Source organism: Melitaea cinxia, chromosome 6 (genome assembly GCF_905220565.1).
Source record: "Melitaea cinxia chromosome 6, ilMelCinx1.1, whole genome shotgun sequence".
Taxonomy (NCBI): domain Eukaryota; kingdom Metazoa; phylum Arthropoda; class Insecta; order Lepidoptera; family Nymphalidae; genus Melitaea; species Melitaea cinxia.
The window spans coordinates 14915607-14932028 of NC_059399.1; the positions used below are offsets into that span (position 1 = coordinate 14915607).

General features: G+C 32.1%; 1 protein-coding gene across 1 annotated transcript; it reads right to left on the minus strand.

The window, feature by feature from the left end:
• Nucleotides 1–1958: 1958 nt before the first annotated feature.
• LOC123654686 (proton-coupled folate transporter-like) lies at nt 1959–11418 on the minus strand. Its single transcript, XM_045590577.1, has 7 exons — nt 10619–11418; nt 10060–10216; nt 9351–9452; nt 7869–8006; nt 7333–7416; nt 3876–4032; nt 1959–2123 (listed from the first exon to the last, which is right to left on the minus strand). Exons 1-7 carry the CDS (start codon nt 11387–11389, stop codon nt 1973–1975), a joined length of 1560 nt encoding a protein of 519 aa, XP_045446533.1. The 5' UTR covers nt 11390–11418; the 3' UTR covers nt 1959–1972.
• Between the last annotated feature and the right edge of the window lie 5004 nt (nt 11419–16422).

Sequence of the window (16422 nt, forward strand, 5' to 3'; positions counted from 1 at the left end):
TTAAGTTTTTCTGTATCTAGACTGTCTCTACTGCTCTGTTTCTTTTAATGCTTTGAGATAATATGTAGCGTTATTAAGGTTATTTATTGTACTAAACAAAGTAAGTCGTGATAAAAAAAAAAAAAATTTTGCTAGTTCTTTGTGTACAATAAAGAATTTTTATTATTATGCTGGATGTCAATCCATCCGCTTAATATATAATAGATACACATAATATAATTCATACTTATAAACATCATATAATAAATTTACATATACTTACATACATAAATATAAGCGGGTGGAGAATTAAGCCCCGGTAGGGGGATCAAACGGAGGTGGCGAATGCTAGCGCGACCCTATCTCGCCCCACCCAGGTGGACGACTGCTCACACGTGGTGGTTTTTTAGTCAGTAGGCGTCTGACATAACCCTCTGGCGCCCCTGCGCTGGAGGGTATCCATAATGGATTTTCCCCACGTAAAAAAAGGGGGGGATCAAACGGCCGGTTAGGCTAGGGCTGTAGGCTGAAAAACCGGCGAACAAACGAACTTTGTAACATCGCCTTTTGCATCCTGGCTGCGAGCAAATCATCCCGGATGCCCAGTTGCTTCAGATGGTAAGTGAGGCTAACCGGGGTCAAACCGTTGACTGATATTATGATAGGGATGATTTCAGCGGAAGGATGGCGGATTAGCCGACCGGTCAAGAGGTAGTACCGGTCGGCAGGGATAGCTGGCGGTTCGTATGCTGCCATATCCAGCGCCAGCCCCAGACGTGCCCTGCTGTCCCCCAAGCAGCAGCCCTATGCGCTTTCCATTTTTTACGTCCTCAATCCTTGTGATTATTTGAGTGCTATGATACTCGGAGAGGCACTCACGCTCTCCGAAAAGGGTGTGCAGGCGTTATGCAGCTTTGATTGCCTTCAGTCGCCTTTTACGACAGGAAGAAAAAGTTGGTCCTATTTTAGTTTGCCGGGAACCACATGGCTATTATTATTATTACTCTAAAACTTATTTGTTATGTGGGAATGAGGATTAATCAGAAAAATGTTTAATATCTTTTAATGCTATACGCAACTACTAGATTGTGCGTCGTGTACCAGGGGTCCAAAAACGCACAATCACAAATGCCCAAAACACTAAAATATTTCTATGGTCCTTTATAAATCTTTGTCACGTAATGTTGCTGTGACTTCTGCGCTAATGCATTGTTATACTTACATTATTTAAAAAAAATATAAAATTATATCTCATAGTATTAAGTTTTGATAAAATATTATAAGAAACTTTTCCACATTTAAATTTATGTTAAGATAACCAGAGTATTAAAAATTTCTATATATAGTTCTATATACAGTTTCAAATTATTAAAATTAAATATCAAATTAAAAGTCAATTAAATCTATATATCAATTTTTACTGTTTTTACTCATTCAAAACTTTCGGAAAAAATTACGCGACTAATGTTGCAGTTGTAAACTTTCAATTAAACTTGAAACAAAGTGGTTACAATCGATGCCATTTGTATGGAGAAAGATTATTTAGTTCCGTTGTTTTAAATGTGTTCACGACTCTATTTTAAGTTGGAATTGTACGTTTTTAAATTCAATTCGCTTTAACCGTTTATAACTTTCTAACAATAGCTGATTTTTAATTGAGTTTTCGTAACAAATAATAATTAAGATTCGTAATGAGTTATTTATCTACATGTTTAAGAAATGACTGAGGTGGGTAATATGCGCGAAGTTTTCCTCAATTTTGTTGTTGTAAGTTATATAAAAACGAATGTTTTTGTATTCAGTTTTATTTTTTCCCAATTCAAAGAAACAACTATTTGTCTTTGTAAGCTAATAATACATAAATATAGATTACTTAAATTAAATATATATAATATACACGGTCGTCTGTGCCTAACTTAGTAATTGTACTTTACACTACGTTTAAAAAAAACACAAAATACTTGTAATAAAACAACAATAATGTAAACATATTTTATTCAATAAAACACAAGCCTTCATTTAAATCAACACTATTAACTAAAGTGTCTGGATTTCTTTTATTTTTTGGTTCCGTCGATCCTTTTTCATAGTGGACATCATCTCCCTCCCGGATGGTTTCCTTTTTGTCTTGTATGTAAAACCAACTACAAAGGAAAATCATTTTTACTATATTCATATATTTTCGGTTAATTTTAAAATATAGAGTACTTAGAGGTTCTTGAAATAATGTGGATAAAAGTGATTCCAACAGGATTATTCATGTTTCTATTGGTCCAATACAATCATAAGATCGTTCTTAAATATACTCTTAAGAAAGAATAATAAAATAATAAAAAAAATGTTCTACATATTGCAATGATATTCATATAAAAAAAATATTATGAGTTTCAAATATAAGGGTTAGAAAATGACTTTTCTAACCCTTATATTTGAAACTCATCATCATCATCATTATTTTAGCCTATTACAGTCCACTGCTGCACATAGGCCTCCACAAGTTCGCACCAAAAATGGAGTGAACTCATGTGTTTTGCCCACAGTCACCAGGCTGGGAAGGCGTGTTGGTGATCGCATGGCTAGTTTTGTCGCGCCAAAGACGCTGCTGCCCGTCTCCGTCCTATGTATTTCAAAGCCAGTAATTGGATAGTTATCCCGCCATCGGTCGGCTTTCTAAGTTCCAAGGTGGTAGTGAAAGTGTGTTATCCCTTAGTTGCCTTTTACGACACCCAAAGCAAGAGAGGGGGTGACTATATTCTTAATGCCGTAACCACCACTTACAATAAAATGCTTTAATGGGCTGAATCATGCTGAATGTTTCAATTTTAATAACTTAAAGATCATAAAATAAGAAGAAAATCAAACTGACAGCAAGTAAAGCAAACTTTCATCTCTCAAATCTATGTATCTTTTGACTTTTATCTTTTTTTAAATATTTACCTTGTTTCGAGAGAAGATACATAATTATTTCCGCAACTCATGTATTCATTTAGTCATAGTATAGCTTTCTATCCAAAAGAGGTAAGCTTGTCGAAGTGTAACCACCGGGCAAAGGCGTCTTAGATTATACACTATAGCCCCTCTGGTACCTCAGCTTTTACTTATACTTTATATTGCTCTCGAGAAGCGGTGCGTTCCTGTGGTGAGTAAGGTTGTCAGAGCTTCAGAGCTCCTTGGGAGGGTCAAAGGTAGGGTTGGCAAAGCGCTTGCGTTGCTTCTGGTGTCAATCAATAGACTTAGTCATTAAAAAAAATTAAATATTTGAATTTGACCATTTCGACTCATGACAATAAGGGTACCAAAGACACAAAAAAAATTGTAATAATATACATAATAGTAATAAAAAAATTGAACACATGGAAAATCAGCGGCGTCGATGTTGGTACATGGCTTTCAGTAAACTTTTTTTTTAATTTTCTCTTGGCAATTTTGTTTTAAATTAAAACCTCACATGGGCTTCGAATACAAAGGGTAATAATAACAGCGTTTATTTCTCTTTATTATTTTTTTCGTCAATTTTGTCATCCATTTGTCTCAAAGGTGGATTGAAATGTAGATATATTTACGTAGAATACTTACTTTTGTTGTTTGATTTATCAAACTAACTTGAGTTTCAAACACTTGTCTTATTTGTATTGTAATTTAGGGACAAAAACAATGGCAATAATGTAAATTTAGGGTATCGATATCAAGCAGTGACTGGATGGCTAAAGTTGGAGACCGGGTCTTGTCGTATACCCTGATACCTTGGCTAATGACGATGACCAGCAAGCTCTAACACACAGCTCGAGCTATTTAGTTAAAAATATGACGTAGTTTTGACGCTGAGGGTAATAAAATACTGGACAATAAATTCGAGTGGCATATTAACAAATTTCTTATAAAAAGTATGTACTTACGTAAAAATAATAACTGGTGGTATTGTAAGTACTGTACTGCAGTAATAAATGACACCCGCATCAATTTTCAGTGTCATCATGTAGATCCAGGAGTAAATAGGTCCGAAAACCATCGATGTCAGGACTTCCGTTAAATTGAATATCGATATCATCTTTCCTAAATAAATAAGTGTAGAAATATAGTTTAAAATATAGGTGACTGATCCTTGCAGGACCAATTATGAGTACGGGGCTTCAGGAACATATAAGAAAAATATAAACGGTCAGAACAAGAAAAACATCTGTATGATCTGTACGAATATTCATCGTAAGCGAATACTGAACACGTAATTTAGCTAGGATAGTTAACTAGCACACTGGCTAGTAACAACTGCTCTGGTGTAGTGTAAAAAATAAAATAAATAATAAGTAATAAATTTTTTATTCGTGCTGGCGGTTGCTGGTTCGATCCCCGCTCACCACAGATATTTGTATTGGCTATAGATGTTTGTCGTGGCCTGGGCGTTTGTGCATTGTGTGTTTCCGGACTCCCGACACAGGAGAGAATCCTACTTGGGTCTGTTGAGTGTGAAGCGTTTGTTTATTTCATCATCATCATCATTACAGCCCCTACAGCCCACTGATGGACATAGGCCTCCACAAGTTCACGCCAAAAACAACGTGAACTCATGTGTTTTGCCCATAGTCACCACGCTGGGCAGGCGAGTTGGTGACTGCAGGGCTGGCTTTGTCGCACCTTGTGTTTATTTATTTATTTATTATTTATTTGACTAAATACTGTAAAATTTCATTTCCACTTAACTGCGTGACAGTTTATCGGCGAGTGCTTGTCAACATATATTAAACAATATTAAAAGGAAACTTAATTAAATTTGCAAACTTAAAAACTTAAAAATCAATTCTATTTGCAAACTCGGTAAGTAATTCATTTTTCAATTTATTTTTATAGTCAACTTACTTTTTTTAATCAAAGTTTAGTTTTCTAAACCAAAGTATGTTATTAAATATTTTAGGTACCAAATACTGATTCGTCCTTTTACCATAATAATTGAATATTTACAGATATTTTTATGATTTTATTTTTGTGTTACCCACACATTAGGAAATTCTTAACATTTTTTAATAAATATCATATCAAAAATCGACCGTTCCAGCGGGGATCGAACCTGCATCTTCGACTGACCGTGTCGGTGCTCTAGCCAATTAAGCTATGGAACGATGTACCCGCTAGATTGAAATTTTTGATATGATCATTTTATATTCGGTTTAAGCGAACCGTGGCGCCGTCTATAGTGAGTTCTTTACAGAAACCCGTAACTATTCAAAGTTTTATATTACAATGAAAATCTTTCACATGAGACGACACCGTGCTATTTTTAATTTTTATGATTTTATTACTAAAATAAAAAAAAAAATCGAAAAATAAAGAACATTTTTTAAAAAAATAATTTGACTACATACTTTGACAATCAATAAAAGAGCGTAATAATATGAGTGGTTTTTTAATTGATTTTATTTTAATTTAATGCATAATTTTAAAAATATATAAAAGCATTCTGCGCTCCTTCTCAATATGAACTATAAGTGTACGAAATTTCATATTATTACATCCACGCGATTTTCGTAAAAAGGGGTACAAAGTTTTTGCTTCACGTATTAATATTTAATATATAGATTAATATTCGTTATAACAAAAATTATTTATAAAAAAATAAAAAAAAAAATAGTTGATTTTACAAAATATTTAGTTACATGTCTTGAATCATACTTCAGTCATACTTTGTAAATGTAATGTTATAAAATAGACACAAATACTCGTAAGTAATAAATAACACCAGCGGAGTCTGCTGCGTTATCAATATTTATCAAGTTTCTAATTAAATATTTGATTATGATATGAAATTAACAAAATCCTTAGAAAAATATACAGTAGTTTTGTATTATGATGTTATCATTATTATTTATAGCCTTTAATTTCAGGTAATTATTGCACCATATAATTTGAACATAAAAAACATTATGAAGTCACGTTTACAACTAAAGCTATTTTTAGGTTTTCATGAAAATGAAATGGGTAAGCCTATTTAGCAGCCCATCTGTTTAACGGATATAATAAAATACTATTAATATAGCTGTTAAATAAAAAAATAAATAATAAAAAAAAATTATTGGACAAGTCAAGTACGCATGCATAGCACTTCGTTTTTAGAGTTTAATAGGAGACAGCGAAAATATTTTTTTTTATACAACTAGGTCGACAAACCAGCGTACGGCTCACCTGATGGTAAGAGATTACCGTAGCTTATAGACGCCTGCAACACTAGAAGCATCGCAAGCGCGTTGCCGACCCAATCCTCAATCCCCCCCCCCCCAGGAGCTCTGGTCACTTTACTCACCAACAGGAACACAATACTGCTTGAAAACAGTATTATTTAGCTGTGATCTTCTTTAAGGTCGAGGTACTACCCCAGTCGGTTATAATATTGATCGTTCTACTGTTAAACGCTTCTCTGGAATTTTTACGACATGTCGAATACTACAGTTCGATGATAGGGTATCTTTTGCTTACCTATTTTTAAATTTTATACCAAAATTCGTAACAATAGATCCATGAATGCCGGAAGGGTGCCTTGGATAGACCACTAATGTATACATTTATTATATTAGTTTATAAATACATGCATAGATAATTAAATATAGTCCTCCTCATCGATTTCGATGACAGCGTCCAAGGAAGTATGTTATTACTCTGATGGGCCCTAATATAGCTCGCTAAGCCGCATTTAGTTTTGATTCGCTTCAGCCTGTAATATCCCAGTGCTGGACATAGGCATCTTTTCCCATGTAGGAGAAAGATCAGAGCTTAATCCACTACGCTGCTCTAATGCGAGTTGGCGGATATATTCCCTACTATGAGTAACGATCGCTACCATGTGTATATGATAACAACCGGGACCGACACTTAACGTGTTCTCCGAGGCACGATGGGGAGACCCACAAGGACTGCACAAACACACAGTCCACGGTAGATACAAATGTTTCTCATGTGCGGAAATCGAAACCGCAACTGCCAGCGCAATAACAGCCACAAACTAGTGCTGTAACCGTTGCGCCAACGCGTAGTTTTAATTCGCTTCAGCTTCTAATATCCCACTACTGGGCATGGACCTCTTTTCCCATGTAGGAGAAGGATCAGAGCTTAATCCACCGCGCTGCTCCAATGCGGGTTGGCAGATATATTCCCTACTATGAGTAACGATCGCTATCACGTGTACAAGATAAGAACCGGGATCGACGGCTTAACGTGCTCTCCGCGGCACTAGTTTTAATTATTTATAGATAATTATATACCCTGAGTTGGCAAAAGAATTGAACCCACGATCGGACCAGTAAAATTAAATAGTGCTAAAGACTCACTAAATCGCATTAAATATATTTTTATAGATAATTTTCTTACCTAATTCGTCACTTGTAACTAATTTTGATGAAATAGCTCTAAGTGCTGTGAATGACGTCGCGTTGAATATTTCTATGGCTACAGCTGAAGCAAAAATAAAAAAATCATACACAGATTCAATAAAATTAGCGTTCAAATTTACATAAAAAAATACAATAATCACAATTTATACTTTTTACATCATTCATTTTAATCGCTTGATTGAAAGAATTTCGTCACTGATAACTGGACAGTAGCAAGTTAAAAAAAAAAATATTAGAAATGTTAGTAAAATAATGCATACACATAGTATTACAACACACATACAATACGTATAGTATTACAAGGGGCGATATTTCCTATAAAAATCACCTTTATATTATGACCTGCAGACTAAAATTCTTAATGAAACACGGTTGTTGTTTCTAGTAACCGTCCACTTGAAACCTTTAAAAGTATAACTTCTACAACTATAGTTGTATCACCTTTACATATTATAATTTGTATAAGTGCTAAATACTACATTTAGTTTTTAATTAAATTCTCAATTTACTTACCTAGATACATCTCCAAGGAGTTCCTCGCTAATCCCGTAGCTAAGCCGCCGATTATTTTGCTGACAGTCGATATGAGACCCAGCGTAGCGTCTTGCCATTTTAATCTTCGACTAAACAAACTTATCGATATTAAAGCACCTGGAATGTTTTCAAAGTAAACTTTGTGAAATTACCTGAATTATGTGAATGTGAAATTATGTGAATGAATGTGAATAGTAACTAGATACATATACAATTATACATATATATGAGGTATTCAATGCCAAATCGGCCAATTTGGAGAACGAATCCTTTCGATTTGCCTAAAAGTTTTAAGTTCAGTTTAAAGTTTTTCTACCCTTTGAATTTTTTTTTATATCCAACACAAAAAAATTGTGACGTTCACAAAAAAAAATTGCTTTTGTATTTTCAAATAGTCACATCTTTTTTTTTAATTGAAATTTTAGTATCTTATTTGAAGTTATATTTATTTGGCGCGTTAGGGAAAAATGATGAGTGTAAATTTTTACGATGCGCGCGCACACCGTCACAAAAAAAAAACGACACCCTGACAGTAGTCAACGAAGAAGAAGTTAGCAACGTGAAGTTAGCTAGCCAATGAAGATAGATAAGTACACACATACTTTTTTTAATTTTCGATTTTTAAATGAATTTTTCGAAAACGTAGACAAAAAATTTAACACGATTAAATATATTTATAAATATTATATATTTTAAAACTGTGTATTTTTTTAAACGCGAGTTGGCGCAAAGTTCTTAACACTGGTTTGTGGCTGTTACGCCGGCGTTTGCGGGTTCGATCCCCGCACACGACAAACATTAGTATCTATTGGCCATACAGATGTTTGCCATGGTTTAGATGTTTGCCATGTTTTAGGTGTTTGTGCAGTCCTTGTGGCTTGACTTCCCCAGCGTGCTTTGGAGAGCAGGTTAAGCCGTCGATCCCGGTTTTTATCATGTACACCTGATAGCGATCGTTACTAATAGTAGGGAATATATTCGCCAACCCGAATTGGAGCAGCGTGGTGGATTAAGCTCTGATGAACAAGAAATACATTTGAGCGCCTTTTTAAAGTCAGCTGAAACAGACTTGATTAAAATAATTATATTGTTAAACAAGTCCTTTTAAGATTCTTTGTCATAAGTCTTTGCTAAAAATATATTTTATTTAGGAGGTCATTTTTGAAACTAATTAAGTATACTTTTTTACAGTTGTACTTTCTACAACATTCGAAAGTCAATATGTTTGTAGTGGGATATTTTTTCAAATAAATATGAAAAAATATTTTTGATGAATTAACTTTATATAAGACCCTAAGAATAATACTACTTCGAAAAACGATATTCGATTTTGAGTTTCAGTGTATTATAAAAATAATAACCTTTTTTCAGAATACAACTTAAATGTAGCTCAATATTAAAATATTATTTATACTAATGTTTATAAAAAATAATAATCAAAATAAGTTTAAATGTACTTACCGAGAAAATGTACTAATATGTAGAATGTATTATAGAAGCTGTATTTAAGCGCATCCCAGTTGAAACGATTGCGAGTGAAGAGATAGCGTACGGTGTACTCACCTGGATAAATTCTTTAATATCATTTACATTTATAATATTTAAAAAAATAAAATAAAATCACAAAGAAGTTTTTATTTGCATCGTTTATTTTTATGATCTAAACGAGTATCTGGTTGAAAATATTTTTTTTTTAATTTTTATTGACGTGTCTTGTTTGAAATTAAATTTAGAGTGTGGGTAGGAATAAAATATGGTTAAAAATGTTTTGAATAACAAAATGCTTTAAAAGAGAGATGTAATATTTGAAAATTCGTTTTTTACTACTGTTTCGAATTAGTGTTCATATGTTTATTAATACTTCAAAATATTTAAAAAAAAATCTCTGTTTTACCATAATGTGCTGTTCGCAAAATATGATTATTCTAGTAATACTTTTTACAATAAAATTATCGTATTTTTATGACGACTCGTTCACGCACTGGCTGTAGCGTTGACGGTCGGGGGTTCGACCTTCGTCATAACCTATATATGTATACGTCATTGTTTTTAGTGATCGTGGTTTATGCTTGTGTTTTATATGTGTGTGCGTGTGGACCGCTGATAGTACCTAGAGTAAATTTTTGGTGACTTTTACGTGTGAGTATACTAATAAGATGATTATACATACCATAACTTGGTCCGTATATAAATGCAATGGAAGACAATATCAAAATGGATTTCACTCTCCGATTGTTGGGTCCTTTCTTAAATGCTACAGTGACTGTATCTTTAACATGTCGGATGTTAAAAAATGACTTTACTGATGCAAATAAACCTAGTTTTTCCTGAAATAACTTTTAACGTAAATATTTCAAAATATTAATCATTCGAGTAATTTTCATTATGGAAAAATAGAGCATAGTAATCTAAATATTCAAAATCAAAATTAAAATCAAAAACAGCTTTATTTAAATAGGCCACAAGAGCACTTCCGAGCGTCATTTTGTTAATTTGTGAGTACTCAAATTACTATTTATAAGTTATCTGTGCTGATTGATATAATTAGTCTGTGGTCTTTGTTTTAGTCTGTACCATTGTTGTACTCTGTGTAATATTAATTTAAATATATCTCTTCCGTTTTGGTCAGCACAAGTAAAAGCACGTTTTATTGAAAACTCTTAATTATAACATATTTTACAAATTAGAACTTTAAAAATAAATTATTAATTTAAATGGTTACCACTTACCTTTTCTTCGTCTAATTTCGGCTTCTCAGGATCTTTTATATAGAAATACCCATGGCATATACTAAAGCAGAATAGTAGAGAACTCAAGGAGAAGACACCATAATACCCTATGTGTTTCAGTAGTATTCCACTCAGTGCCGTTCCAATTGGGACTCCAGCAGTTAAGCAAAGGTTAGCAATGCCAACCCTGAAAGTCCTTGTTTCTTCACAAGACATCTCACTTATATAACTAAATGCACCCATGTATGTCGTTATCCAACCACCAGTAATCGCTGGCAAGAATGCCTCAAGAAACATTGTTATTTGAACTGGTATTTCATAAAAATAATAAGCGTTAAGAATATTACTCAAGCACATCAATAAATCTCCGAATACAGGTAGTATGATACAAATTTTTCTTTTTCGAGTTCTATCACTCCATGCTCCTATGAATAGAATCAAGAAACTCGGTATTGCGGTTAAAATAATGTTCTTCCATGCTTCCATAGAAGCTATAAGTTGCTGTACCATTAGTTCTTCTCTTTGGTATTTTGTGCCTTCTTTAGCTATGAGTGCGTTGCACACAGCGTCTCCATACTTTAAATTCACGCGGCAGGCCTTGTCTAAATTTAGGTTTTGGGTAGCCAGTCTAGCCAAAACTCCTGGTATAACATAAGTGATTAAAACAGGTTCTAATGTTATATTTTCTTTTATATAGACTATCTTTTCTTTTAAAGTTTTCTTTTTTATATTTTTTACCGCTTTTAAAGGCTCCTCTTCTTTTGATGACATTTTATGCGTGATTGTTAATTGGGAGTCAGAATAACATTGAGACAAATATGTTTTGAAATTTATTGTGTGCAATGTGTGTCGTATCGTTCTTATAATACAAATATTTGAAATAGATTGCAACTAACAGCTGTTTGTAGAACATTAATAGAACGTCATAACGTCATCAACCGGTAAATATAATATTTGATGCAACAATAATATACATATAACGTTTAAATCCAATTATGTTTTATTTCATACTAGCTTCCGCCTGTAGCTTCGCCTATGTTGATGTCGGTTATCGCGACCAAGAGTAGGCTACGTCCATCCTTATAGATTAAAGTCCCTCCGAGCCAAATTTTTGTAGAGCGGTTTCAACTTGAAAAGAGAACAGGCAGACAGACAGAAGAAAATTCGTAATATTAGTGTGGATTATGTTTTCCACCTGGTTAAATATCGTTCACGCAAAATAAGTTGTGGTCGGAAGTAAAATATTTGGATATGCAGTCTTTGGCAGAGTCTCTTCCTATAAATAATATTTACTTGTAAACAATATTTTTATCGAGCTTATCGGGCGGTAAAGTAAGTGGATGGAAAATAATCCACTCTCAAATCTACCCCAGGGTAATTAAGAGTTTTGGGAGCTTTGGGATTTGTTTTTGTCATGTCAAAACACACCTTAATAGGGAACTCTGAACATGTTTACATTCAAAGGGGAGATCATTGGGAATTAATGGGATTTTTGGCAGAAACATTGTGTCACTCTGAGCATAGCCAGTTATAACAATGACCTGTATATCGATGTATGTGAGTGTGAATAAACGATTATTATTATTATTATTATTATTATTATTTCGTAATAATATTTATAGGTGTCCCTGTCCGTAATCGTATGACAACCGCTCTGGTGTGATGGCCTCTCTGGTGTAGGTAATGGTGCTTGTGCCTGTCGGCGGCGCCCAAATAACGACGGTTGCGTTTTCGATTGCCGCTCGGAGTGGATATTTGTTTTGATAGAATTTTTCATCCCCACTATTTTATGTTTTTATTTTCCTTATAGTATTTCTAATTTTTTTTTAAATTTATTTATCAAATAAACAATATTGTACATATTTAATATAAATAGCATTAAAAACCACGCAGGTTTATGACAATGCTATTTAGTAACCAATGAACTAAATATATATATAAAATAATTACATAATTATCCACCTTCCTATTTAAATGACAAACTAGATAACATTTTTTTTTCAAATAAAATAATGTTTCTTGGTTTTCCGGTTTGAGGGTTAACTGAATTTTATAATTGTTTTAAGCGAAATGTCTTTTATCATAAAGTCAACAGATAATACTTTTAAACTTAGTTGAAAAATAGTCTCAATACAGTATTTTGCTTTGATTTTGTCAACGATGCAAAAGTTTGCTACAAGTATGGAGACAGGCGCAAAACTCCAAGTTACTGACACCGTATCTTTGTTAAAGTTTATTTGTAGACAGAACGAAAGACTTTATAACATTTTTGCTTGAATGAACGTAAACTTGAGCCGATTTTGTTGTTTCCAATTAGTTCATTTATATTAAACTGATTTTGGTGACTTCGTTAAAGAGAGATTTATTTTCTTTTCGAAATTTAGAAGAAATAAAATTTATATTTTATTTAGGAAAGAAAAAACTATGTAAGTAAATTTCTCACACATAAATGACATAGAAATAATTGGTTGTAGATTTTTTTTAATGCAATGAATAAAAGTATACTATTTATTCGTTTTTATTTTTACTCATGAATATTAATACTTACTATTGTACTTAGTTTATTCTTATGTAAGTTACGCCTAGATTAGATTTGCCCGTTGTCGCAGTTTACATTTACCCTGCTTTCCGCTCCTTTGTAACATATATCTACATAAAGTTAATTACCTATAACAACCAAGTAAGTTGTTATCTTATAGTTAAAGTAGCCTATCTTAGGATCGAACGACAATTAAATATAGTAATAGAGGTTTAAGCTTCATTTATATATTTATAAAAAAAAAAACTAGTTAACGCCACTCCCCTATATTACACATTTGTATATCTAAGTTGATGACGATACGCGCAAGATGATCTCTACATTTGCTTACAGTTTCCTTTGTGAATTTATTTTCGACTTTAACCGCCGGTCGGATATCCGCACTTGTATACACTTAATACCTATAATTTACCTATAATTCCAGTTATTTCGAAGCTGTGTGGTCGCCCACATTTCTATCTGAGATGCTTTACTCTAGAGCGGCGAAATTATCCCTGGGCCTCTATTTTACTTTACGAAATGTTATTTATTTAGATAACTTGCGTGGCCTCAACTGCGTTGCGATTACCACTCTGCTTCTTTGTAGTGTAGTAGCTTCTATGTAATTTTATGTCGTGTTATTTATCTTTATGTAGGTATGTGTGATTTTTACAGCATTAATAATTTTTATAATATAAATTTTAAGGATGATAATTTTAACTGAGGTGGAGCATAGCAGGATATATACTATCCAAAATCTGGAGCAGCCCGTCTGGGGAAGTACATACATCTACTTACAGAAGATCTCAGTTAAATATTTCTGCTTTCAAGCAGTATTGTGTTGTGCAGATAGGGTCGGCAACGCGCTTGCGATGCTTATAGTTTTGCAGGCAAAGGCTTCGGTAATCGCTTACCATCAGGTGAACCGTACGCTTGTTTGCCGACGTAATTGTATATAAAAAATGGAGAAATATGATGATATCTTGAAAAACAAAAAAACGAACAAGTGAAAACTATGATTTTACGATTAAAATTATCACAAGCTATAACATAAACTTGACTATACTACTAGCTTGACTTTGGAGGTGTTCATTTGATAATAAGTGAAATCAATTTTATCAAAATAACAAGATTATAAAGAAACATTCTTACTAACACTATGTGGGGTAATCCCGAAATAAAGATTAATTATATTAATTATTATTATAATTATTTTTTAAATATAAAATGTAGAGAGGTATTAGGAAAGATTTTGACACAGCATTATATTACGTAGAGTAGGCGTTATATGTGTTTTTTTAGTCAAGTGTATACTTTTAATTATTAAAATTAATAACGATAAAGTCAATTTAGGGAGTATTAAGTTTTTATCATTTTAAAATTTAGAATTTATCTTAATATATATAAATCTCGTGTCACAATGTTTGTCCTCAATGGACTCCTAAACTACTTAACTGATTCTAGTCAAATTTGCACACCGTGTGCAGTTTGATCCAACTTAAAAGATAGGCTATATTTTATTTTGATATATTATGTTATTATTATATTTCAGAAAAAAATAAGGTGATACGAAGTTCGCCAGGAAATAAATTATTTGTAATCAATTAGGTACATAATAAAAGACAATAGTAAAACAAGACTAAGTTCTGTTTAAAAAAAATGAGTAAGGAAGGGAAAGCAATAAAACAGCTGTATAGTCTTCCAATAATTTATTTAAATTTCCAAAACAAGCATTATTTTTGAGCAAAACATAGATCAAGAAACATTTCGTATAAAATTTTTCTCTTAATAACAAAAAAATCTATACAAACAGCTAATATAAAATTAAATAAATGAATTTCAAATAGACAATAATTACTTAAATAATGTACTAACAACCATCTTTGGGTAGTGTATTTTGGCTTAATCTCTACATTTAAATAAATCTATGTATATTTTATCGTATATTAATTAATTACATTGTTATATCCACATTTCGAATTACATTAGCGGAATTGAAAGTTTTACGAATGTTTTAATTATCAATAGGTTTAGTTAAATCAATATTATTTTTTAGTTACTTACACAAATATTGTCTACTTCATAATACATATAATTATTTCAAAATTACGCCATTCAATTGGCATTTCATCACTAAATTCAGCATTGGATGCTTAAATTTTGTACAGACTGTTTTGCCAAGAGCGAAAGTTGTACACTAAATACAATAACATTCAATACATACATTTTTCATTATATTTTAAAAACTTAAAATATATTTTGTATTCACCTAACCAAAGTGAAGTCACCTTAAAAAATAAATGAACCTTAAGTTATAGTCACTAACCGAAATCACAAAGTGTCAAAATGATTTATTGGCGAATGGTTTTATAATACAAAAAAAAAAAAAAAAAAAATAAAATAAAGAAATACTATTAATAACAGTAAGTTGGCTTATCCCATCATATCTTAGTAGTACGATTTATACCCGCTGGCGGTGGTGGTGCCAATAAATCAGTTAGCGTAATTCTGTGACAAATAATAACGAAAAGTGACGAATTTCATTTAGATATTGTACGACGAATTATTTCTTTTACATGAATTAATGAGGCAACACGGGCGTAAAACAATACATTAAGCAGTATGTGTCACAAGCAGAATAGCTTATGTCCGAGTTACAAACAATAATATAAATAACTTATTTTTTTTTAAATAGTGTGTGAAAATTACTTAAAAAATTAGCTATAGGTAAAATAATTTGATTATAATTACAATTAAATTAGAATGATAATTTTACAATTAACTAACACAAATAAGTCGAATAATAATCGGGTCAAAAAAGTCACGTTTCGTCGTGATATCGTATTTTTCGTACATCTACGACAAAAAGAACAAACGCGTTATAAGGTACAAAACGAGTAAAATTTGTATAGAGAGATTATTTTTTTTATTTAGCGTTTGTATTACAAATATTTACCTATAAAAACATCAGCTTTCTTTTGTTGCCGAATATGTAATTTGCGTACTCAACATGTTTTGTGAGTAATAAATAAATATGACATAGCTTAAAAACATTTACATAAAATCGAGAACATGGAGCTACGAAACTAAGATTGGTAAGTGTTTTATTGTATTAAACTTTAATTAGTAACTTAATAAAAAGACATACTTTATCACATTTAATTAATTTATTAGCTACAATTTCTTAAATTAAGTCATATGGATACACATCTAATTTGATGAAATGTACACTATAACATTTTAAGCTAACGTTAATAATTAAAACGAACTATCATATATTATTTCC

Coding starts and splice junctions, on each gene's coding strand:
- LOC123654686 (XM_045590577.1), bottom strand. CDS start 11,389: ATGTCATCAAAAGAAGAGGAGCCTTTAAAAGCGGTAAAAAATATAAAA. Junction 8,007..9,350: donor CATATTAGTACATTTTCTCG/GTAAGTACATTT, acceptor AAAACATTCCAG/GTGCTTTAATATCGATAAGT. Junction 2,124..3,875: donor CCACCAGTTATTATTTTTAC/GTAAGTACATAC, acceptor TTTCCTTTGTAG/TTGGTTTTACATACAAGACA.